Source organism: Geotrypetes seraphini, chromosome 12, assembly GCF_902459505.1.
Source record: "Geotrypetes seraphini chromosome 12, aGeoSer1.1, whole genome shotgun sequence".
NCBI classification, from domain to species: domain Eukaryota; kingdom Metazoa; phylum Chordata; class Amphibia; order Gymnophiona; family Dermophiidae; genus Geotrypetes; species Geotrypetes seraphini.
In genome coordinates, this window is record NC_047095.1 from 101,037,864 (window position 1) to 101,062,231 (window position 24,368).

General features: G+C 41.3%; 1 protein-coding gene across 1 annotated transcript; it reads right to left on the reverse strand.

The window, feature by feature from the left end:
• Positions 1 to 1,948: 1,948 nt before the first annotated feature.
• Positions 1,949 to 13,354, reverse strand: LOC117346183 (vomeronasal type-2 receptor 26-like). The gene is made up of 3 exons (XM_033915585.1): positions 13,232 to 13,354; positions 9,074 to 9,200; positions 1,949 to 2,844 (listed from the first exon to the last, which is right to left on the reverse strand). Exons 1-3 carry the CDS (start codon positions 13,352 to 13,354, stop codon positions 1,949 to 1,951), a joined length of 1,146 nt encoding a protein of 381 aa, XP_033771476.1.
• Positions 13,355 to 24,368: the final 11,014 nt, after the last annotated feature.

Sequence of the window (24,368 nt, forward strand, 5' to 3'; positions counted from 1 at the left end):
GGATCTATCCGCAAAGATAGATAGGAAGGGTCATTAGAGTGGGCAGACTTGATGGGCTGTGGCCCTTATCTGCCGTCTATTTCTATGTTTCTATGTTTCTAGGAGCTTACATGATCATATTTTTTTAGGCCAAAGATCAACCAAACTGCTGTATTCTGTATTATTCTGAGTGTATTTAGAAATTTTTAATGAGATCCCAGGTAAAGAATTTTACAATAGTCCAAAACAGACAGAATCGATGACTGAACGAATAGCTTGAAGGACATTTAAGCAAAATATTTTTTAATGATACGAAGCTTCCATAATACTGAGAAGCATTTTTTAATCAATGGATCAGTCTGATTGTTAAAGGATAGTGAACGATCTAACGTAGCACCTAGTATTTTGATTGTGGTGGCTATTGAATAGTTTTGTCCATTAAGATGGAGTTCTTTTTCATTGATTTTATCATTAGGACTAGCTAGAAAAAACTTTGCTTTTTTTCAGGATTAAGCTTAAGTTTAAATTTAATTGTCCATAAATCTATTTGGACCAGAAGAGATGAAATCTGTTTTTTTTTTTAATTTCTGTCGTAAAAGACGTTGAAGAATGAGTATAGTTATATTATAGTTATATTATATAGTTATATTATATCCAAAGGGATGCATCTAGAGGAGATTCCTTGACAGAACTCTCTCTTTCCAAGCTGGCAGATGGAATGATTGCCTTATCTCTCTCATCTCATCTGCTCCATCCTACCAATCCTTCAGGAAATCTCTCAAATCTTACCTCTTTGATAAATTTCTCTAACCCCTTCCCTCCCGGCCAAATGGACCAAACTTTAACCACCTCTCTTCCTCCCCCAGTCTTTCCCTTTCCTCCCCCCTCAATCCAATGTACTTCCTTTCCTCCGGCTTCTCCTTCCCCTCTCGGTACTCTCCTGTAATTGAAACTGATTACCATTATACTTGACAATTAATTATCTGTATCTTCGCTGTATATGTACAGTCTCTTGCATTGTGAACCGCTCTGAACTGTTTGTGGTATTGCGGTATACAAAAATAAAGTTATTATTATTATTATTATCAGCATAGATGTAGAATTTAACCTGCAGACTATATAATAGATTACCCAGTTCAGTTTTGGCACATTTTTCTTATGCAACCATTGTCCTGAAAAGTGCCTCTTTCAATTCTGCTATAAATGATTTTGATGCTGTATTGTTTGATTCTTTACTCATTGCTGCATTAAAAATTATTTGTGGATCTCACAATTTACCTATGCTAGACGGTGGAACCAGATTTGTTTGCTCTACAGATATGAGCTTTATATTGCCAAAAAATCCAACTCTTTTATTTCTTTTAACAAGAAATGGTTGACCCTACAGTCAAATGACCTAATGACTATTCTAATTCTTCCCGGTGATGTATGCATCACTTATTTCTGTTCACTGTTATTTGTTTATATTGCATTTTATTGTTGGTTTAAATAAACTAAGACTTAAAAACAATCAAAACAGTAAGAAGTAATTCCTGCTTTTTCTGGGGACAGAGGTTTTATGGGGAGATGGGCGGGGACAGAGGAGATTCCGTGCGGGGATGGGTGGGGAAGGAGGGGATTCCTCATGGGGTAAGGCAGAGATGGTGGGGATACTGGTGGGGATGAGTGTGGTTTCTGATCCCGCACAACTCTCTATTGTAGACTTGCCACCATGTACAGAGGGGAGAAGCCATTTTGAAATATGAATTTGAGCAGCACTTAGAAGTAGTAGTGTTTTAAAATGCAAGGCTTTATGTCCTGTTGTTAATTACAAACTAGATAAGGAGAGGAAACAGAGTAGAAATGAATAGGCAATTATCTAGATGTAGAAGGTTCATTAGTTGAGTGCCCCAAGAGTCTGCACTGGGATCTGTGTTGAATAATGAGGAAACATTGAGATGATCCATTATTTCTACAAATACTAATCATTCTAGTTTTTTGTTAGGTATTTCCTGCTGTTCCTATCAGGTTTCAGCAGAATAATGTAGCACTTGGGCATAAAGATACAGCCCAGCAATCCAGCACTAGAGGTTAGAATAGCAAATATCTCTACTGCCACCATGTACTTGCCCTTGGCGCTCAGGTATGTTGGGATGAAGGAGATCCAGACGCTGCAGAACACCAGCATGCTGAAGGTGATGTACTTGGCTTCATTGAAACTGTCAGGTAGATTTCTTGCTAGGAAAGCTACAATGAAGCTAACACCAGCCAGAAATCCCAGGTAACCCAGAACACAGTAAAATGCAACTATTGACCCTTCATTACACTCAATTAATATTAATCCAATTTCAGATTTCATATTAAGATTTGGAAATGGGGGGGCAGTGAACAGCCAGGAAACACACAGGAGGGTTTGTACAAGGAAGCAGAAAAGAATTATAGAGTTAGAGATCTTTGAACCCATCCATTTCCGAAGCTTGCTTCCAGGCTTGGTGGCATGAAAGGCCATGACCACAGTGATAGTTTTTGCTAGAATGGAAGAGAGAGAGATGGAAAAAATGATCGCAAAGACAGTCTGTTGGAGAAGACAAGTCACTTTATCAGGACGTCCAATGAATACCAAGGTGCAGAGGAAGGAGAGCATGAGGGAGATAAGGAGAATATAGCTGAGGTTCCGGTTGTTGGCTCTCACTATGGGAGTATCTCGGTAATAAATAAAGATCCCCAGAATGACAGCAGTGATTAAAAAGAAGACAATGTTGATAAGAGTCAAAACTATGCCCAAAGGCTCTTCATAGGATAGGAAGGTGATAATTTTGGGGATGCAGGCGTCTCTGTTCAAATTGGACCATTGGTCCTCTGGGCATGTTATACAGGTATCCATATCTGAGAATGAAAAATATTGTCTCATTATCTCATAAATAACATGAGTCACAGGATTGCAAAAGAACACTTGTCCCTTATATTAGAGCATATTTCAAAATCAATTTTTAGCAGACAGTAGCAAACTTGAACAACTGCCTAATCCAAACTACCACAACCAGACACAGGAGAACCCAGACACTATTCACATACCCTTTAGTTTAGTTTAGTTTATCAAACAGAAAAAAACTGTACAATGGCCTACTAACCACTCAGGCAGCAAAACTAGACCACCAACTCTCCAATCTACTAATTGTGACCCCAGATTACAAAACTTTCAGAAAAGAAATATAAACTCTGCTATTCAAAAAATCCATGAAGACTAACTAACACCGTATGAAACATTTTAATCCTCTGAAGCAACCCATTCTACTCTGTAACACCTCTGGACATGTTCAGAAATCCTCTTCTGGAATTGTGAAATCCTCTTCTGTAATCCACCTTGAATTGCAATGTAATGGAGGAATAAAAATCACTAATGTAATGTACTTAAAGTAACAATGAGCTTCCTGCAAGTCTTATCCTCTTATCTGCTAGAAGTGCTTGAGCCTGAAATATTTGATTTTAAAGGATTCCATATCTTTTACACAAGGGAGATGTAGTTTCTTTCTTTTCTTTTTTTTATAAATCTTTATTCATTTTTAAAGCTACACTTGTGCATAATACATTCTTTACATATGATATTAAAATTGAAGCACAATACACTTACCAAGATTATTAACAAAATATTATTTCCCCCCTCCCTTCTATTAGTTAATCAATCAATAAATTCTGATAAGAACATAAAAATATATCAAGTAAACAATTTAAAAAAACCTACCCCCCTCCCAGGATGTGTATGATTCACCATTTACCAAGATCAATCTTTACAATACTTAGTTAATGGTTCCCAAACATCCATAAACTTTTTGTAACTACCCTTTTGAATAGCCATAAACCTCTCCATCTTAAAAACATAACACAGGAACTCCCACCAAAATGAATAATTTAATTTATCCCAATTTTTTCAGTTTCTTAAAATAAGCTGTATGGCATCCCCTGTCATTATAAAAAGAAGTTTATTACTTCTTATAGATATTTGACTCATAAATGTACCAATTAAAATTGTATCATACCACTGGATTCTCTAAAAGGCTATTAACTTGATTCCAAATAGAATTCTAAAATTTCAGTATCAAGGGACAATAGTATAATAAGTGATCTAATATCCCTGCTGTGAGATGACAATGCCAGCATCTATCAGACTTGGAATTATCTACTCTATGTAAACAAACTGGGGTCCAAAAAGCTCTATATAATAAGAAAAACCATGATTGTCTCATACACAGTTCTTCAACCGCCGGTCCACAAAAAAATGTTGCCGGTCCGCAAAGGATTCGGGTCCCCGCCGCAGCAAAAAGTGCCGGCGTCAGCTGACGTGCAACTTCCTGTTGCCATCGCTATGCCGGCATTCCTGCCTTCCACCTCCTACTCCTGTCGCATGTCTCCGCACCCCCAGACAAGCAGGGGCAGCTCTGTGTGCTTTTAACTTCGACACACAGCTGCCCCTAAGCAGTATTTTAGCTGCGGTTTCAAGAGGCAGCCTCGGGGTCTTTGATAGGCCGGCTCGTTTCAAAGATGCGATGTGGGCCGGCCTACCAAAGGCCCCGAGGCTGCCTCATGAAACTGCGGCTAAAATACAGCTTAGGGGCAGCTGTGTACCGAAGTTAAATGTACACAGAGCTGCCGCTAGCCTACATAGAGGAAACATTTGCTGGAGAGGGAAGGAGGGAAGGGGGTAGGGGTGCTCCTGGACAAGGGAGAGGAAGGGGCTACTGCTGACAGGGAAGAAGGGAAAGGGAAGGGACGAGAATTACTGTTGGATAAGGGGAGGAGAAAAGGGAGAAGGGGTACTCCTGGACAAGGGAGGGGAAGGGGCTACTGCGACAGGGGAGAAGGGAAAGGGAAGGGACGAGAATTACTGTTGGATAAGGGGAGGAGGAAAAGGAGAAGGGGTACTCCTGAACAAGGGAGGGGAAGGGGGTACTGCTGACAGGGGAGAAGGGGAAGGGACGAGAATTACTGTTGGATAAGGGGAGGAAGAAAGGGAGAAGGTACTGCTGGACAGGGGAGGAGGAACATTGGAAGGAAACAGCTGGCAGGGAGATTAGAGGAGGGGAAGGAGTCAGGATGGAATGGAGAGATCAGATGAGAGAAAGGGGAGAGACAGAGGAATGACAAAGTAGAAAGAGATTGATGCTGGGAAGGGGGATCAGATGAAAAATAAGGAAAGAGGGACAAAGATGCTAGATCTGGTGTAGCAGAGAGAGGCATAGAAAGAACACAGATACCATATGGAAGGGGGAGGGGTAGAGGGCAGACAGTGGATGGAAGAGGCAGCTGCTGGATTGAAGAGACAGAGGGTAGACGCTGGATGAAAGAGAGTGAAAAGAAGATGAAAGCAGAAACCAGAGACGACAAAAGGTAGAAAAAAATAATTTTATTTCTATCTTGTGATTAGAATATATCAGATTTAAAATATGTATCCTGCTAGAGCTGATGTTAGACATAACTGGGGAGTGCAAAGCCCAGGCAGTGCGTCTTTAGCTTCCAGCTGGCTTAGGGCTCTCTCTGACCAGGAGGCAGTTGCCCTAGTTCCACTCCCCTAACACCATTCCTGCCATGTGTGACTGTGGTATTCTGTTAGCATGATATTTGTGTAGCATTCTGTAATAATTTGGCTTATTCAATTTTCTTGATAGTAGAGGGGATATAAGTGAAGGGGAGGGGAAACGGGGGTTTTGTTGATCTTTGCCCTGTATTATTTATATTTATAAAATGACAATTGTACAGAATATTGTTTCTTTTTATACTTTAATAAAATATGTTCAATATAAAATCATAACTATTTGAGGCATGTGCGGATGGGATCAGATGGTTAACGGGACCGAGCTCGCGGGGATGGGGTGGCAATGGGGTTTAAAAAAATTTCAGTCATATTAGTTTGCTGGTCCATGAAATAATTATTTTATTTCCTCAAGTCCATAGGTGTAAAAAGGTTGAAGAACACTGGTCTCATAGATGCAGACACCGTACATTTCATCCTCCAAGACCAAATTTGTGTCCATTGAGACACAGTAATCTGATGCTGTATCTCAATGCTCCAAATGTCACGAAGACCAGTTTTTGGTTTCTTATTCAAAAATCCAGATATTAATTTGTACCACTGAGTGGCCTGGTGACCCTGGAAGCACAGGAATGGCAAACAATACTGATTTTTAAGATTTTTCCAATCGGGGAACCCCTTCTGAATGGCCTGCTTCAAATGCAACCATCTATAACATTGAGTTTTCGCAATACCAAATTTTTGTTGCAGTCATGCAAACTCAAGCAGCTTTCCATCTAAAATTACATTCTCTAAAGCAGTGGTTCCCAACCCTGTCCTGGAGGAACACCAGGCCAATTGGGTTTTCAGGCTAGCCCTAATGAATATGCATGAAGCAAATTTGCATGCCTATCACTTCCATCATATGCAAATCTCTCTCATGCATATTCATTAGGGCTAGCCTGAAAACCCGATTGGCCTGGTGTTCCTCCAGGACAGGGTTGGGAATCACTGCTCTAAAGTACGCATGCCCGCCTTCATCCAGTACTTCCAGATGACCTTAAACCCACCAATTTGAATCTTGGGGTTCAACCAAAGGGACTGACATGTGGATTTGTAAATTGGAATATCTGTTAAATTAGTAATACATTTTAATGTCTTTCAAGTGTCCATTAAAATCCTGTTGTCCTTATATAGCCTAGGCATCTTGATATTCAAAACATGACACAATCTTAGTGGGGACAGGAATTGTCATTCCAGCCATAACCAATCTGAAAGATTTTCCATGAGCTCGGGAGGATCCAATACATGCCCTGATGCAGTATATAGGGTTGATGATACCTATAAAAGTTTGGAAAATTTACCCCACCCTCCACAATTGGCTTTTGTAAAGATACTAAGGCAATTCTCACATTTTTCCCCAGCCAAGTAAATTTAATTAAAATTTTATTTAACTTTTTATAAAAGGACCCCTGAAAGTAAACTGGCAACATGCCCATTTAGTAACATACTACAGGCAAGATCATCATCTTAACTGTTTGGACTCTCCCCCACCTAGGGGTTCCATTGCTCACACATTTCTGTAACCTTCATCAATAAAGTTATTTCATTAACTTTAATCATTTCTTCTAACGTATTATTAATCCAAATGCCTAAATATTTAATCCCCTCTTCTTTCCAAAGAAAGGGTAATGAATCAAATAAACCCTTGACAATGAAAATTGAGAGGTAGAATCTCTGTTTTGCTCCAATTTATTTTATATCCTGAAAACTTTCCAAACCTTTCAATCAGCTTCAGCAAATATGGAATGGTTGTCTCAGGATTCCTCAAATGAAGCAAAATATCATCTGCATATGCAGAGGCTTTATATTCCCGACCTGTATAAGGAATACCCTGAATCTTCTTTGCCTGCTGGATAGCCAATAACAAGGGTTCCAGAACAATATAATGGACACCCTTGTCTAACTCCCCTCTTCAGACTAAAACATTCAGAAAAATTATTATTAATAAATAATCTGGCAGAAGGGAAGCTGTACAAGGTCTGAATCATTTGTATGAATCCAGATCCAATGCCAAACCAATCCATTGCTTGATACATGAAGGCATATTCTGCACGATCAAATGCCTTCTCTGCATCCAAGGATACAGAGAAGGCCGGATCATCCATGGCTTTTGTTAAATTTAACATATGAAAAGTCAATCTGGTATTATTAGAAGAATTTCTCTGAGCAACGAATCCCATTTGATGCATACCAATAATATGAGGGAGAGCCTTAGCCAAGCGCAATGCCAATAACATAGCCAGAAGTTTTCCATTTACATTAATCAAAGAAATAGGCCTGTATTGAGACCAAAGTAGGATCTTTATTTGGCTTTGGTAAAACAATGGTTAAAGATTCTACCATAGTACCTGTAACATAACCTTTAATCAGTTGATCCTGATATAAATTTAATAAATGTGGTAACAAAGAACTTTGAAATGATTTATAGAACAGTAAATCCATCACCACCTGGAGTGGACTCAACTCTAAGAGACCCCAATGCTGTTTGTATTTCTGTCACTGATTTAGGTGAATCAAGAGATCTTTTATCACGCTTTAGAATTTTGGTCCTTTTAATTAATTTAAAAAAATCTAATCCATCTAGTTCTTTATTTAAATAAAGCTCAGAATACAAAGCCTTGCAATAATTTAAAAATTGTTTTAAAATATTTCCTTTTGAATCACACACTCTGAGAACTACCCCAGCCTTCACCCAATCTCTCTCTCTCTCTCTTATAGCCACCCCTAAACCCATCCTTTGGCCAGTTTCTTTCCCCTCACCCAGTGGTATTCCTGCTGCCCCCAGTGACTCTGCTGTCTGCAAACTTGGGCAATGTGTTGCTGGATGCTTGGGCTGGTCTTGTAGCTTCAAGTCTAGTGAGAGTTGGAAGCACAAGAACAGTCCAAACTTCTGGCACCATGCAGCTCAAGCATGCAGATAGCTGAGCTGCCTCAGGGAAAGAAGAAATCCTGCTGAGCTTCAAAAGGCCAGGAAGTTATGATAGAAATGTTTAAATACCAATGTGACATAAATGTGCAAGAGGTGAGTCTCTTTCATTTGAAAGGAAGCTCTGGAGTGAGAGGGCAAAGGAAGAAATTAAGAGGTGATGGGCTACAGTAGTAATCAAAGGAAATATTTTTTTACAGAAAAGGTGGTAGATGCCTGGAATAGGCTCCCACTGGAGGTGGTGTAGACAAAGACTGTGACTGGATTCAAGAAAGCGTGGGACAGGAACATGGGATCTCTTAAGGAGAGGAGGAGATAGTGGATGAGCAGACTGGATGGGCCATTTGGCCTTTGTATACAATCATATTTCTATGTTCTATGTAGCTCTTGGAGAGTCAGGTTTTGGCCCATGGACTGTAGGTTAGACAAGCTTGGTTTATATAATATACTGTACATTTATTTGTGTATCAACATTATCTGGATGCCAGTCTTAAATATCTGGATTTTATATTCATGGCAGTCAGTGTTAAAAAAAAGCATTGACTTTCAATGATGAATATTGACCCAGGAATGAATAATCAGTGCCCAAGGGCATGTTATATTATAATGATATCACTCACCAGTTTGGTTGGAAACCTCTCCCTCTGGACAAGGGATACAGTCATAGCAGCAGACAGGCTCTCTTTCCCTGGTTAATCTCCTGAACCCAGGAAGGCAACTCTGACTGCATCTGGACTGCGGAGGTGTCTGAGGATTGAAAAAAAAATCTGAATAACTTGCAGTAACCCTAGGTTGTGACTTTTCAAATGCAGCATTACATTTCTCTCTAAATATGAACCAATTCTGTCTACTTAGGGGTCAATATTCAGCCCATAGCAGTGTCCTTTTAGTGGACATGCCATTCATGTTCATGTTTGGATTACCACAGCCCTAGCATTCTTGGCCACTGGAACATTCCAGAGACCTCTGGGAGCTGCAGCTGGCATCAGCCAACCATCTGCCTCATGCATAATTTCCAGCTTTCTGGATGATTTCTCAGGATTTCGATCTATATTACTTTTCCAATGCGTGAGGCAGACCAGCACCAGATAATGTGGGACTTTTATGAGCTAACCCATTTTACCTCGGACCTGGGAGCAATTGATTGCACACATGTGGCACTCAGACCACCTGCAGATAGGGAGAGACCATTCCATAACAGGCGAGCTTATCATTCAATGGGGAGATAATGGATGTGTGTGCCAATTTCCCAGGATTGTGCCATGATGCGTATATTCTGCCACACTCTGGAATCTATGAGCGATTCCACAGGAGAGAAATCTGAGGGGGACGGCTGCTTGCTAAGTACAGATTACTAGTCTAAAGAAAGCTTTTGATCATTAACCACATTTGTCTCCTTTTTAGCCCAAGCCTGTGGGCAGCATTGGCTCAGCGTTCTGGGGATGTGTACAGTGCTATGTTTGTGGGTGGGGATAGAGGCTGACAGCTCTTTTCCCCTTCCAGTTCCACTCTTCCCTGAGCAGCCTTTGTCAGCAGTAGTCTACATTTCAAATCTTTTGACAGGATTTTGATGATTAAACACATTTGTCTCCTTTTAGCACAGGACTGTGAGCAGCATTAAGTTTCAAGTTTATTAACTTTTTAATATACCGACCAACAACAAGTATCTGGCCGGTTAACAGTAAAATTTTAAAAAGAGAGAGAAAAAATAAAAAAAATAAAATAAAATAATAGATATTTAAAAATGATTAGAGTGAACATCAAAGACATTAACTGGACAGACTTGAAAGTGAGGGTAAAAGGGAAAGGAGGGGAAAAGTTACATATTTTGAGAAGAGAAGGAGTGGGGTAAAACATATTGGGTAGGGTCGCTTTTTTTAAAGCGGTTGGTTGAATAAGAGAGAAACACAAAAAAGAAGGAGAGAGAAAAGAAGAAAAAGGGAAGGAAAAAAAAAAAAAGACTAGAAGAAGAGAAGATAACTCTAAACACAAGTGAAGGCGTCACGAAATAAAAAAGTCTTCAGGCTTATCTTGAATTTATCTAGATGTTGTTCATCTCGGAGTTGCTGTGGCAGAGCATTCCAAAACGTTGGGGCGACTACTGCAAAATTTATTTTCCGAGTGTAAAAGAAATCTTTTATGGAAGGAATTAGCAAGAGTTTTTAATCTGTTGACCTCAGAGTACGTGAAGAACATTGAGGAATGAGAAGCTTATCAAGATATGAAGGCTGGTGAGAGAGTTTTATTTTGAAGGTCAGCAGAATGATTTTATCGGTGATACGATGTGTGATAGGGAGCCAATGTGCCTCTTTCAGAAGCGGGGTAACATGATCATATTTGCCTGTTTTGTAAATGAGTTTTATTACTGTATTTTGTACATCAACTCAGTTGATGATGCAACACACCCCTTTGAAACTTGATAACATGCAAGATGTATGTTCCCTTTCTAACATGTTCTGTCCTCTCTTGTCCTGAAAGCAGGTGATCGTGCTTATCTGCTTAGAGAATGGTTCATGACCTTCATCTTGCATGCCTAGAGGCCAGAGCTGGTCCAGTATAATAGGGCACACAACACCACCCGGGCCATCATAAGCGCACATTTGGACTACTTAAATCATGTTTTAGATGTCTGGAGTGATCAGTGGGGAGCTGCTGTACAGCCCAGAATAAAAAAGCAAAATATTTACTGTGTGTTGAATGTTACACAACCTGGCGATAAGATGGCAAATGCCAGTGCCCCCTAATGAACTAGCAGATGTCAAATCACAGCAGGAGCTGCTATCTGTAAAGGATTGCTGAACAAGCTAGGAGGCCTGAGAGAACCTCATATGGAGACATTTCTTGTGATTATAATAACTGTCATATTGATGTACACTCTAACGTTATTCTCCACAACCATTCTCCTCTCTGTTGTCACAGCCCCAGTATGCATTATTAACAATACCTGTGTAATTGCATGGGATCTTCCATTACCCATTATGCATTATTACTAACATCTGTGTGACTGCATGCTCTAGATCAGTGGTTCCCAAACCCTGTCCTGGCGGATCCCCCAGCCAGTCGGGTTTTCAAGATATCCCTAATGAATATGCATGAGAGAGATTTGCATATAATTGAAGTGACAGGTATGCAAATCTCTCTCATGCATATTCATTAGGGATATCTTGAAAACTCGACTGGCTGGGGGTCCCCCAGGACAGGGTTTGGAAACCACTGCTCTAGATGGATGCCCCTATCTCCTGCATGCCAGTGCCTCTCTTCTCATAACCCCGCTCAACTGATGTAGACCACTTGTAACCTTGTTTAATTGATGTGAACCGCCTAGAACTCTTCCGGGTATGGCGGGATACAAAAATAAAGTTATTATTATTATTATTATTATTCTCTAAGCAGGCCTTGTGCTCAATGAAATAATTTTGCAATGTTCTCACATGCTCCCCCTCTTCTCCCTGCTCAGAAGTTCCTGACTTTCATGGGCCTATACAAGGGGTTTCAAGTTTTATTCAAAATTTGATATAATCACTTATCAGGACTTCTAAGTGAGTTACAAATAAAAAAAAAAAAGTACAGTCAAATTTTTACATTTTACAAAATTTAAAAATAGTCATAAATGAAAACAAATGTTCTAACAAGACACGAAAGGTATAAGGGTGGAAATACATTTGAGATAGGAAAGAAGAACAATTAAAGGAAAAAACACAAGGTAAGGGGTTGCAGATCATCGATTATGAGAGATAAAAATAGAGTAGAAAAGCGAAAATCATGTGTTGAACACTTCCTTGAATAAGTGACACTTGAGATGGTGGAGATATTTTTCTTCTCTTAATAACGCAGGCTGAGGAGCAACTACTTGGTAGCAGCTCGTGCACCAAATCAGGAAATAGATGTGAGTGCCGTTTATTGGTGATACTTTGCAACTTTGGGTATCCTTCACTTTAACAATGCTCTTGCCTATATTACCTGCACTGTCCTTCCCTCTCCATAACTCTCTACACAGAGCAGCCCTTGTAATCAATGATGTACATTCCCCCTCTTTTCCCTGCTCAGGTGTACCAGACCTTGTTGTGCAATTCTTGGTGGCCTGGTGGTTGCTCGTGCTCCATATCATACATAGCTGAGAGTGTAGTATATTGATGATGTTGGATTTGTGCTTTGACCTGATTCCATATTTTTAATTTTTTTATTAATTTTAATTTTTAACTTATAATGAACAAGTATTTTTATTTTTAATGTAAACTTTGTTTTCATCCTCATTGAATGCTTGTTAGGATATACCATCTTATATCTATCTCTATCTTTCCTGTCTTCAATGGAGTTCCTTTCTTTAATGAATTGTTGCATTGTAAACCGCTTAGGTCAGTGATATGCAGGAGTGGTATATCAAATCTTAATAAACATAAATATATCCAGCATTTTAATGTTGCAATTGCTCCTGCTTGTTATGTTCTTACTTGTGCTGGCTTCTCTTCCTTCCCCATAACCATCCTTTCTCCTTGCACCTCCCCCTCACTTTGTCTGCCAATCTTGTACCCCAGTCCAGTGCATAAGGTGCTGTGTTTGTGGCTGTGGAGAGGAGCTATCAGCTCTTCCCCCTGCCAGTTCTACCTTCTTCCTTAAGCAGCCCCTATGATCAGTATATAGTATGTTTTATTTGTGAACTGCTCTGTAAAAAATGTGGGTTACATATAATGAATAAAAACAAAACAAAAACATGGTGCAGGTGAGTTGGTGTTTGGCATTCTAAGAGTGTGTAGATTTCAGTGTCTTCTTCCACATACCAGTGTCCTTGTCCCTGAGCACCCCTTAATGTACCATTTAAACTGACTCCACACTGACATTCTTCTCTTCCTCATGTAGTCTGGACCTTCATTTGGACATACAGGAACATTCTTTGTCGCCATCTGGGGGTGACTTCAGCTCCATATCACCCACCTGTTCCCAGGATCCATCTCATCTTGTCTCCAGCTGCATTGTCACTGCTACGTCCTGCTTTCCTGGACAGTGGGCTTAGGATATATGCTGTGCCAAATTTTGGGGAAGCTGGGAGCTGTAGGAAGTAGGTAGGAGTTGGTGATTGGACACCAGTTGACCTGTACTTGCTCACATGTAATGACTCTGTAATTCTGTTTCCATACATGTGCGGTTTAATGTGATGTTTAGAGGACCAATAAACAGCTTAAACATTATTCTGTAACTTTGAGATCATATCGAAAATGAGGACCAAGGCATTGAAAAGTTGTAATATGGCTCATTCTTGACCCAAGTTTACACCATCTCTTGTAATACTATGATGGTGTGACTCCTGTTACTTTTCCTCTCTTGACATAATTATAACAGAGGAGCCATGAACAGCCATAAAAAACCACATAGGACACCCATATAAACCAACTGTTTTACTTAATATAACTGAAGATATAAATTGGTTTTTTTATATAACATAAATAAAATATAACATATTTTTAAAAACTAGTAGGAGGAAATATTTTTTTGCTCAGAGAATAGTTAAACTGGAATGCATTGACAGAGGATGTTAATATAGCTGGGTTTAAGAAGGTTTCGACAAGTTCCTGGAGGAAAAATCCATAATTTGCTATTGTGACAGACATGGGGGAAGGCTTGCTTGTCCTGGATTGGTAGCATGGAATGTTGCCAGGCACTAGTGACCTAGGTTGGCCTGAATTGGAGGGGGAAGGTAGTCCTCAAGAGAGCAGCTGGAGTTGCCTCAGGAGGGAGGATCTGTTTACAGGCAGTGGGAGGGGTCTGGCCCTTTGGCTGGAGCATGGCCTAGGGCAGCTAAAATGCTGGACTGACCATGCTCTAGCCTGTCCAGCTGCCCTTCTACCTCCAGTAGTCAACATTCCAGGACCTCCTGTATGCCCCCATCCTCTCCAATATATCATCTTTCCAGGGGTAAGTGCATCTGCAACAGCTGCACCTGTCTCTGGAACCCTAAGAGTATCAGCTCTGTGTGCTGGACCGGGCAGGGAGGATGCAGGAGGCCATGTCCCTGAAGCCCAGACCTCAAAGGCACCTCCTGAGGCTGGTACATTTGCTCCTGAGGGGGCAGAGGGGGAAGGGGGTTGGGTGAGGGCAGTCATAGGGAGGACAGAGGTATGTGAGGAGGAGGTTGGGTGCGGGCAGAGGCAGTCACAGGAAGGGCAGAATCTTCCTCCTTTTCCTCATCATCCTCCACCTCTATTATGTTCAGCTCTGCTTTTTCATCTTCTTCTTCCTACTTCTCATCTTCCTTTTCCCACTCCATATTTTCTTCCTCTTCCTCTTTCCCCTCAACCTCTTCTTCTTTTTCCTCTTCCCCCTCCCCCTCCATTTCCTGCTCATCAGGACCAGCCACTGCACCTGGTCCAGGAGGCACTTGTTCTGCAGCAGCTACACAGGAGATAAACATAGAAAGCGGTTACAGTCAGGCATCACTATAGCAGAAGGACTCATTACTGACCAGTGGTATGCCTCAGGGTTCTGTTCTTGGGCCTGTTCTTTTTAATATTTTTATAAGAGATAATTACTGAAGGGCTGTCAGATAAGATTTGCCTATTTGCAGATGATACTAAAATCTGCAATAGAGTAGACATCCCGGATGGTGTGAATAACATGAAAAAAGTCCTAGCGAAGCTTGATCTGAAATTTAGCAGCTAAAACTTAATGCTAAGAAATACAAGATCATGCATTTGGGCTGCAAAGAAATGAAAGAACAGTACAGTTTAGGGGTGAAGAACTTATGTGCACGATAGAAGAGCAGGACTTGGGTGTGATTGTATGTGATAATCTTAAGGTGACTAAACAGGTTGAAAAGGTGATGGTGAAGGCTAGAAGGAGCTAGGGTGCATTGGAAGAGGTATGGAAAGTAGGAAACAGGAAGTACTGATGTCCATATATAAGACTCTGGTGACACCTCATTTAGAATATTGTGTACAAGTCTGGAGACCATACCTTCAAAAAGATACAAAAAGGATGGAGTCGTTCCAGAAGAAGGCTACTAAAATGATGCATGGTCTTTATCATAAGGCGTATGGGGACAGACAAAGATCTCAATATGTATACTTTAGAAGAAAGGTTGGAGGTGGCAGGTATGATGGAGATGTTTAAATACCTATGCGGCATAAACACACATGAGTCAAGTCTCTTTCATTTGAAAAGAAGTCCTGGAATGTGAAGGCATAGGATGAAGTTAAGAGGTGATAGGCTAAGGAGTAATCTAAGAAAATACTTTTTTACAGAAAGGGTGGTAGATGCGTGGAACAGTCTCTCAGAATAGACTGTGTCTGAATTCAAGAAAGCATGAGATTGGCACGTGGGATCTTTAAGAGAGAGGAAGAGATAATTGTTACTGCAGATGGGCATCCTGGATGGGTTATATGTCCATTATCTGCCATCATGTTTCTATGTTTCTAGGAAGTAACTTCAGAGGGAGAGCCCTTGCAGGCACAACAGCAGGTTGGAGGTTACTACTCACACAAGGAACATTACAGTGATATGGGGGAAGGGAATGAGCGTGCAGAGGGCATGGAAGGAGTATTAAGGGGTGGAGGTGGGATGGGGAGGGGCACCACTGGCCCAGGCACCTCTCACCCTCATCACACCTCTGAAATCCAGTGCATTTTATTTCAGCACTGGTAGCCACTTTTGGCACAGGTATTTTTTCCCATTTATAATGGTGTTTTTCTTAGGGCACCTACATTTTGGCATTGTTTACAGAATTTCCCCTTAAATCTATTCATTGTGGATATCCTGCAAACCTGACTGGCATGGGGGAAATCCAGGACTGAGCTGGAAAACAGTGGTTATAGTATGCTACCATTCCCCTGCTGCATACTCTCTTACAATGTTCGAATTAGCCTTAACCTAGGTAACACCTCCTTAGTGAGAAGTAACACAGGCAGGAGAAGTCAGGGAAGCAGCTACCAGAAGTATTTAAGGCAGAGCCAGAGCTAGGTTCAGGAGGCCCGGAAGATGTAGGGCCAGCATACTCCTTGAGTTCAGGACCCAGAAGTCCATTTGGCTGAGGTAAACTAATTCTGTGTATTAACTACATTTGAGCCTGGTTCTGAAGTCTGGCAAAGACAAGGCCTCACTATCTGTTTGGTATAGGATTTTTACTAGCAGTCTAAGTTTGGTGTTAAGCTGTAGGAGCTCCAGCCTCTGCTTACAATTTTAGTGTCAGTAGGTGACACTGACCACAATTCTACATGGACCATAAATGTCATCCTTTTCATGTGCTTAGGGTCCTTGGTAGCCACAATTCTGTACGGAGCACTTAAGTGTAAGTGGCAAGTTGCACACTGAGTTTGTGGGATCAAATGGTAGCACTGCTCCTTGTAAAACTAAGCATTCATTGGAACTAAAGCCCAGATGTATTGATCAGTCTTTCTTACTTCCAAGGATTAAATCTAGAACCATGATTGCATGGGTCTCAGTATCCCCACCCTGTCCCTGCAAGCTGTTTTAACTGCACAAGCCTGGCAAGAATGCAGAGATCCTGCAGGGAGAGGGGAAATTTTATCACCCAACGGGGGTTAGGGGGGACAGATATCATAGGGTTATCCAGATTTTACCTCCCTTGCTTTCAATTGATACAAAACTCTGTGTCTCAATCCACCCTCCCTTTTCTAGAGCCATATGGTAGCTCTAGTTATATTACTAATATTAAACATATACTTACAGATCTTGAGTAGGAGGCTTCCTCATTAAACCTCCTGGTCAACCTCCCCCAGGTCCTTCTGTAACATAAAAGGACATACAAATTTATTTTTATACTGCTATACAGCCAATATGCATTACTCATGCATACAGTTACAAAAGAAAACATTTTTTCACCTGTGCAATGATCATAGAATTGGAAGTAGTTTAATACCTTACCTGTATCAGAGATAACTCCTTCTGTGGCCTGGGATCACAAAATAGTGGTGCTCTTTTTGAATAAAGAGGCTGACCAGGAGTTTTGAATCAGCCAAAGAAAAGTTAAGCTGTCTTGCCAACATGCTGGAGCTTTGTGCCTCTGCACTGATGATGTCATGACATTATGTGTGGTGACATCACTCAGCACTATACCACTTCATATTCAGAGCACCTACAAAATAGATGCCTAGGCATGCCTATCTAACATAGCCGCTTTACAATTAGTTCAGTGCCGCTAACTGCAATTCAATAAAGAGCGCCTAAATTTTTATGAATCGTGTTAAGTGGCACCTATATCGGTGCCTATCTGTTGGGCGCTTCTTATAGAAGTTATCCCTTTTAGACTCAACAGCTAAAGAGGTGGTGTCCAACACAAGGTTCCATTTGTATATCATTAATGGTTATTTATATGGACTTTTAGTGACATATGAATGCTTTGATAATATAGTGTGGACTTTTATATCAATAAATTGTCATCTATCAAACAACTGGAGAGATCCTGGAGGACTGGAAGATAGCAAATGTTACACCTATCTTTAAAAAGAGGTCAAGAGGAGACCCGGGAAACTATAGGCCGGTTAGTTTGACATCGGTTGCGGGCAAGATGGTAGAAGCACTGATAAAGGACAGCATCTGTGAGCACATCAAAAAAAAGGCTGATGAAAGCGAGCCAACATGGCTTCTGCAAGGGAAAATCGTGCCAAACAAACTTACTGCACTTCTTTGAGGGGGTAAACAGTCAGTTGGACAAAGGGGAACCCAAAGACATCATTTACTTCGACTTCAAAAAGGCCTTTGACAAGGTACCCCATGAGTGGCTACTTAGGAAGCTGTGGAACCACAGGGTGGAAGGGGACGTGCACAGATGGGTCAAACACTGGTTGGCAGGCAGAAGGCAGAGGGTTGGAGTGAAGGGTCACTACTCGGACTGGAGGAAGGTCACAAACGGAGTTCCGCATTGGTCTGTACTCGGACCGCTGCTGTTCAATGTATTTATCAATGACCTTGAAACGGGGACGAAGTGTGAAGTTATCAAATTTGCGGATGACACTAAACTCTGTAGAAGGGTTAGAAATGCGGAAGAGTGTGAGGACCTACAAAGGGACCTAAGCAAACTGGAGGAGTGGGCGAATAAATGGCAGATGGACTTCAATGTAGGGAAATGCAAGGTCATGCATTTAGGGAGAAAGAACCCGATGTTCAGCTACCAAATGGGGGAATTAGTGTTAGAGAGAAGTAGCCTTGAAAGAGGTTTGGGTGTACTGGTGGACACAACAACGAAGTCAACAGCTCAATGCGCAGCAGCCGCGAAGAAGGCAAACAGAATGTTGGGTATTATTAAGAAGGGTATTACGACCAGAACGAGAGAAGTCATACTGCCGTTGTATCGGGCTATGGTGCGCCCGCACCTGGAGTACTGTGTTCAGTACTGGTCACCGTACCTTAAGAAGGATATGGCAATACTTGAGAGGGTCCAGAGGAGAGCGACACGAATGATTAAGGGCATGGAAAACCTTTCATACACTGAAAGATTGGAGAGACTGGGGCTCTTCTCCCTGGAAAAGCGGAGACTCAGAGGAGACATGATAGAGACCTACAAGATCATGAAGGGCATAGAGAGGGTAGAAAGGGGCAGATTCTTCAAACTTTCAAAACATAAAAGAACAAGAGGGCATTTGGAAAAGTTGGAAGGAGACAGATTCAGAACGAATGCAGGAAGTTTTTCTTTACCCAGCGTGTGGTGGACACCTGGAATGCGCTTCCAGAGGACGTAATAGGACAGAGTATGGTACTGGAGTTCAAGAAAGGATTGGACAATTTCCTACTGGAAAAAGGGATAGAGGGGTGTAGATAGAGGGCTACTGAACAGGTCCTGGTCCTGTTGGGCCACCGCGTGAGTGGACTGCTGGGCACGATGGACCTCGGGTCTGACCGAGTGGAGGCATTGCTTATGTTCTTAACTCCTGAGCAAATGTCACTCCAATCTTCAAAAAAGGATCGAGAGGAGAACCGGGCAACTATAGACCTGTGAGTCTTACGTCGGTTCCTGGGAAGATGGTTGAAGCAATAATAAAGGATAGCATAGTGCAACACCTGGAAAACCACGACCTTATGAGAGCGAGTCAGCATGGCTTCAGGAAGGGGAAGTCATGTTTGACAAACTTACTTCAATTTTTTGAGGAGGTGAACAAACAAATCGATAACGGTGAACCAGTGGATATAATATACTTGGACTTCCAGAAAGCGTTCGACAAGGTTCCACACGCAAGGCTTCTGAAGAAACTACAAAGCCATGGAATATACAAAGCCAAGGAGATATACTAAGATGGATAGGCAAATGGATGGAAAACAGATTGCAGAGGGTAGGCATAAATGGGAAGTTCTCGGACTGGGAAAAGGGGACGAGCGGTGTACCCCAGGGTTCGGTCCTTGGGCCCATCTTGTTCAATATCTTCATAAACGACCTGGAAGAAGAAACAACAAGTATTTTAATCAAGTTTGCAGACGACACAAAACTATGTAGGGTAGTTGGGTCACAAAAGGACAGAGAAGAACTCCAGAGAGATTTAAACCAGCTAGAGAAATGGGCAGAAAAATGGCAGATGAAGTTCAACATAGACAAATGCAAAGTGATGCACCTGGGTAAGAAAAACAAGGAACATGAATATAATATGTTAGATGTAACATTGGGCAAGAGCGAACAAGAAAGGGACCTGGGGGTACTGATAGACAGGACCCTGAAGCCATCAGCACAATGCGCAGCGGCAGCAAAGAAAGCAAACAGGATGTTGGGCATGATAAAGAAGGGGATCACGAGTAGATCGGAGGAAATCCTAATGCCGCTTTACAGAGCAATGGTCAGACTGCACTTGAAATACTGTGTCCAACACTGGTCTCCCTACCTAAAGAAGGATATAACCCTGCTGGAGAGGGTGCAAAGACGAGCCACGAAACTAGTTACAGGTATCAAGAACTTGAGCTACAAAGAACGCCTCGGAAAACTGGGATTGTTCACCCTCGAGAAGAGAAGACTGCGAGGGGACATGATAGAGACTTTTAAAATATTAAAAGGATTCGACAAAATAGAGCAAGAAACATCGTTATTCACATTGTCCAATGTGACTCGGACAAGAGGTCATGGATTGAAGCTGAGGGGCACCAGGCCTAGGACAAATATCAGGAAATTCTGCTTCACACAACGAATGGTGGACGCTTGGAACGCACTCCCAGAGGAGGTCGTGATGGAGACCACCATTCCGGGATTCAAGGGCAAGTTGGATGCACACCTTCTCGCAAATCAAATTGAGGGATACGAGTAAACAAGGTTTCTCAACAGGGAACACCTGGCTTGGCCTCCGCGGATGCGGGTCGCTGGACTGGATGGACCTATGGTCTGATCCGGTGAAGCCATTTCTTATGTTCTTATGACATCCAGAGACTTTGTTCCACTTCTTTGGCTTTTGAATCTACCAGCAAGTTTGAAACTTAAGTTGTCCTTCCTTTTGTTCTGACCCCTTATAAACTCTACTGAACATCCATGTTCACTAGCATTGTTTATTGCTTCAAACGTCTCACCCCACTTTTATGCCTTCACTGGTTGCCTGTCCAATATTGCATTCTTTTCAGAATCCTTTGCCTAACCCATAAGATGCTTCATTCTGGTCAACCATCCTGTCTATCATCTCTGGTCATCCCCCTTCTCAAGTCCTCAGCTTTCAATTTCATTGCCTCAGAAATTTGGAACAATCTTCTTCCCTACCTCTAAATAGAACCAACCTTTTCTAAATTTATGTTACTTTAATCTGACCTGTTTAAATGGCTCCTCCCACACGATCGCCTTCTCATTGATGGTAAAATCCTTCCCTGGTGGAGTATAAGGGTTATAACTTCCAACTATTTCATTTCTCCATTTACCATTGGGTAGCAAGTGGATATTTCTAATATCATATCCAGTGGCAAGATCACCATTCTCATCAAAATAGATTTCCTCACCCAGAATGTTCTTAAAGTGCAGGTTCTTCAGATAATAATGAAGCTATTGGAAAAGCAAATTAATTTAATTAGTGAAAATAATCACAGTGATACATTGCTAACTTTGAAGCACATATAATCTGCTCCTGATTTTATGGATGGGTTTCCTTTTGAAGCAACATGGAACAGTGACATTTAAGAAAATAAGAACATAAGAATTGCCACTGCTGGGTCAGACCAGTGGTCCATCATGCCCAGCAGTCCACTCACGCGGTGGCCCTCTTGTCAAAGACCAGCGCCATAACTGACACTAGCTCTACCAGCATATGTCCTTGTTCAGCAGGAACTTGTCTAACTTTGTTTTAAATCCCAGGAGGGTGCTTTCCCCTATGACAGACTCAGGAAGAGCGTTCCAGTCTTCTACCACTCTCTGGGTGAAGAACTTCCTTATGTTTGTATGAAATCTATCCCCTTTCAACTGTAGAGAGTGCCCTTTTGTTCTCCCTATCTTGGAGAGGGTGAACAACCTGACCTTAACTACTAAGTCTATCCCCTTCAGTACCTTGAATGTTTTGATCATGTCCCCTCTCAATCTCCTCTTTTCGAGGGAGAAGAGAACCAGTTTCTCTAATCTTTCACTGTATGGCAGCTCCTCCAACCCTTTAACCATCTTAGTCGCTCTTCTATGGACTCTTTTGAGTAGTACCGTTCTTCATGTATGGTGACCAGTGCTGGACGCAGTACTCCAGGTGAGGGCACATCATGGCCCGGTACAGTGACATCATAACCTTCTCCGATCTGTTTGTAATCCCCTTCTTTATTATTTCTAGCATTATGTTCGCCCTTTTCGCCGCCGCCGCACATTGCGCTGATGGCTTCATCGACTTGTCGATCAGAACTCCCAAGTCCCTTCCCTGGGAGGTCTCTCCAAGTAACGCCCTGGATATCCTGAATTTGTGCATGGGATTTTTGTTACCAACATGCATTATTTTACACTTGTCCTCGTTGAACCTCATCTGCCATGTCGCAGCCTATTCCTCGAGCCTGATTATGTCACGTTGTAGATCTTCACAATCCCCCTGCATCCTCACTACTATTTGTTTCCTTACATGTCATTTCCAACATTAAACTATAGAAAAAAAATGCACTGGATAAGTTGGCCAATTTGTATTTAATTTCCTGCATATAGAAATCTGATGGATGTACACTGCAAACATTTTCAGTTTGGTTCATCTTTGGACTTAAAACCATTTCCATTATTCACTTCATTCATTATCATTAAAATCAATGGGGAAAGCAATTTTGCACATGGTTGCCTAATAGTTGGTCTCTAGACTCCACTGGGGAAAGTCTGCACTTTCAGCTGCCCTACAGTCAATGCTCAAGTAGTATCTCTATGGAGAATAAGGGAAGGTTGTGCAGCCCAAAATCTCCTTAACATTCCATCCTTAAAATATATTAACACTTTAAGATCCAATAATTTTTCAGTGACAGTACCTTCTCCCTGGAATTCCATTCCTAATTACATATGGGAATAAATATCCTTAGGCTCTTTTAAGATAAAGTTGTTTTTTAGGTCAACCCTTTCCTTATTTGTTCTTTACTTTACTTATTGTAGTTCCTCCCTTTTCGCTCTTGTTTTACTTTTGTTTGTTTGGTGTATGTGTTTTTTGTTTTTACTAATCCCCAGTAAGGATATGTTTTGTTTTTAATCTTCTGTTTTGTGCTGATAATGGATTTTATCGTACATCGCTTTGAATTTTGGATTAAGAGGTATAAGAAATTTTTAATAAACCTTGAAGGTGAAATGAGCAAAAGCAAGCCATAGTTACCTGGCCAAGAGAAGACAAAGCAGGTTACAGAAACAACATTGTGGGGCAGACCACCCACCCAGATCAGCATTGTTATATGTAGCCATCTGTCCCCTGGGGGGCTCATAATCTGCCCGTTATCCTATACCAATGGTGTCACCAGAGAGCTGGTCAGAGAGAAGGCTGGGGTTGATGGGGCTGCATGATGTATGTCATAATAAATGGTGGGAACCTGGCATGCCGATCCACCAATCCAGCTCCTTGCTGAGTCTGCCATCGAGTTCCCTTCAGAGGTGTCACTAACCAAACTCCCTATGTAGACAGGTGCACTGCTAGCCTCAGGTAGGAGGTCACATTTCACCTAAACTAAGCATTTCCCTATCTGTTCCTCACAGCCTGCACCTGGATTCCAGCCCCCTAAAGTCTCTTCACCCTACAGACCCACACTCATTTGGAAAACTGCCTAAAGGTCCTCAAAGTACAGGAGTGTTGTCTAACACCAGCAACCTGTCAGATACCAACCAGCAGGTGTGCATAGGCAGTGCCTAGACTAGAGTTTGCTCTCCTTGCAACATGTTTCCTTGCCCATCCAACATGGCAGAGAGTTTTGGAAGAGAGAGATGCATCATATCTACATATTTATAATGGTAGACATTGGAGGTGAAGGAAGGGAATCAAACTTTACCTTAGGACAAGCAGGCAGCATATTATCAAATGCAGGGCAGGATTAATTTTTCAAGGATCCCCTAGGTACACAAGTACACTGGGCTACCTAGTCCTGCCCTGCCCCATTTATTTTCTTATTTACTTATTTATTTCCACTTGTATTTCTTTTTTTCTTTTATTCTAAAATTGTAAAAACCCCAAAGATTACCATGCCAGTGTACAGTTTTAGTTCTATTTTTTTGGACTAATACATTTTTAAATTAGCTTTCAGAGGTCAAAACCTCTTTCCTTAGGTCAGTAAAGTATACTGCTGTTACAGTATCCTGTCCTGACCTGAGGAAGAAGAATTTGGTCTCTGAAAGTTGTCAAAAATGTATTAAAATTAGTCCAATAAAACAATCATCGTAATTCCATTTTCTATTTATAAACATTTATCAACATAGCTACAATACGACTTTATCCTAAAGAAAAAAAATTAAAAAATAGAATTTTTTTCTACCTTTGTCATCTTGATTTTCATATAGGCTCTCTATCAGGTGAATTATGTGTTTGG

Bases quoted from the DNA above. Each gene is read 5' to 3' on its own strand.
- LOC117346183 (XM_033915585.1), bottom strand. From the start codon at position 13,354: ATGGCGACAAAGAATGTTCCTGTATGTCCAAATGAAGGTCCAGACTAC. The intron at 9,201-13,231 runs GTATGTGGAAGA...TTCAATCCTCAG, and splicing joins GCTCAGGGACAAGGACACTG to ACACCTCCGCAGTCCAGATG. The intron at 2,845-9,073 runs GTGAGTGATATC...TTTCATTCTCAG, and splicing joins AGAGGTTTCCAACCAAACTG to ATATGGATACCTGTATAACA.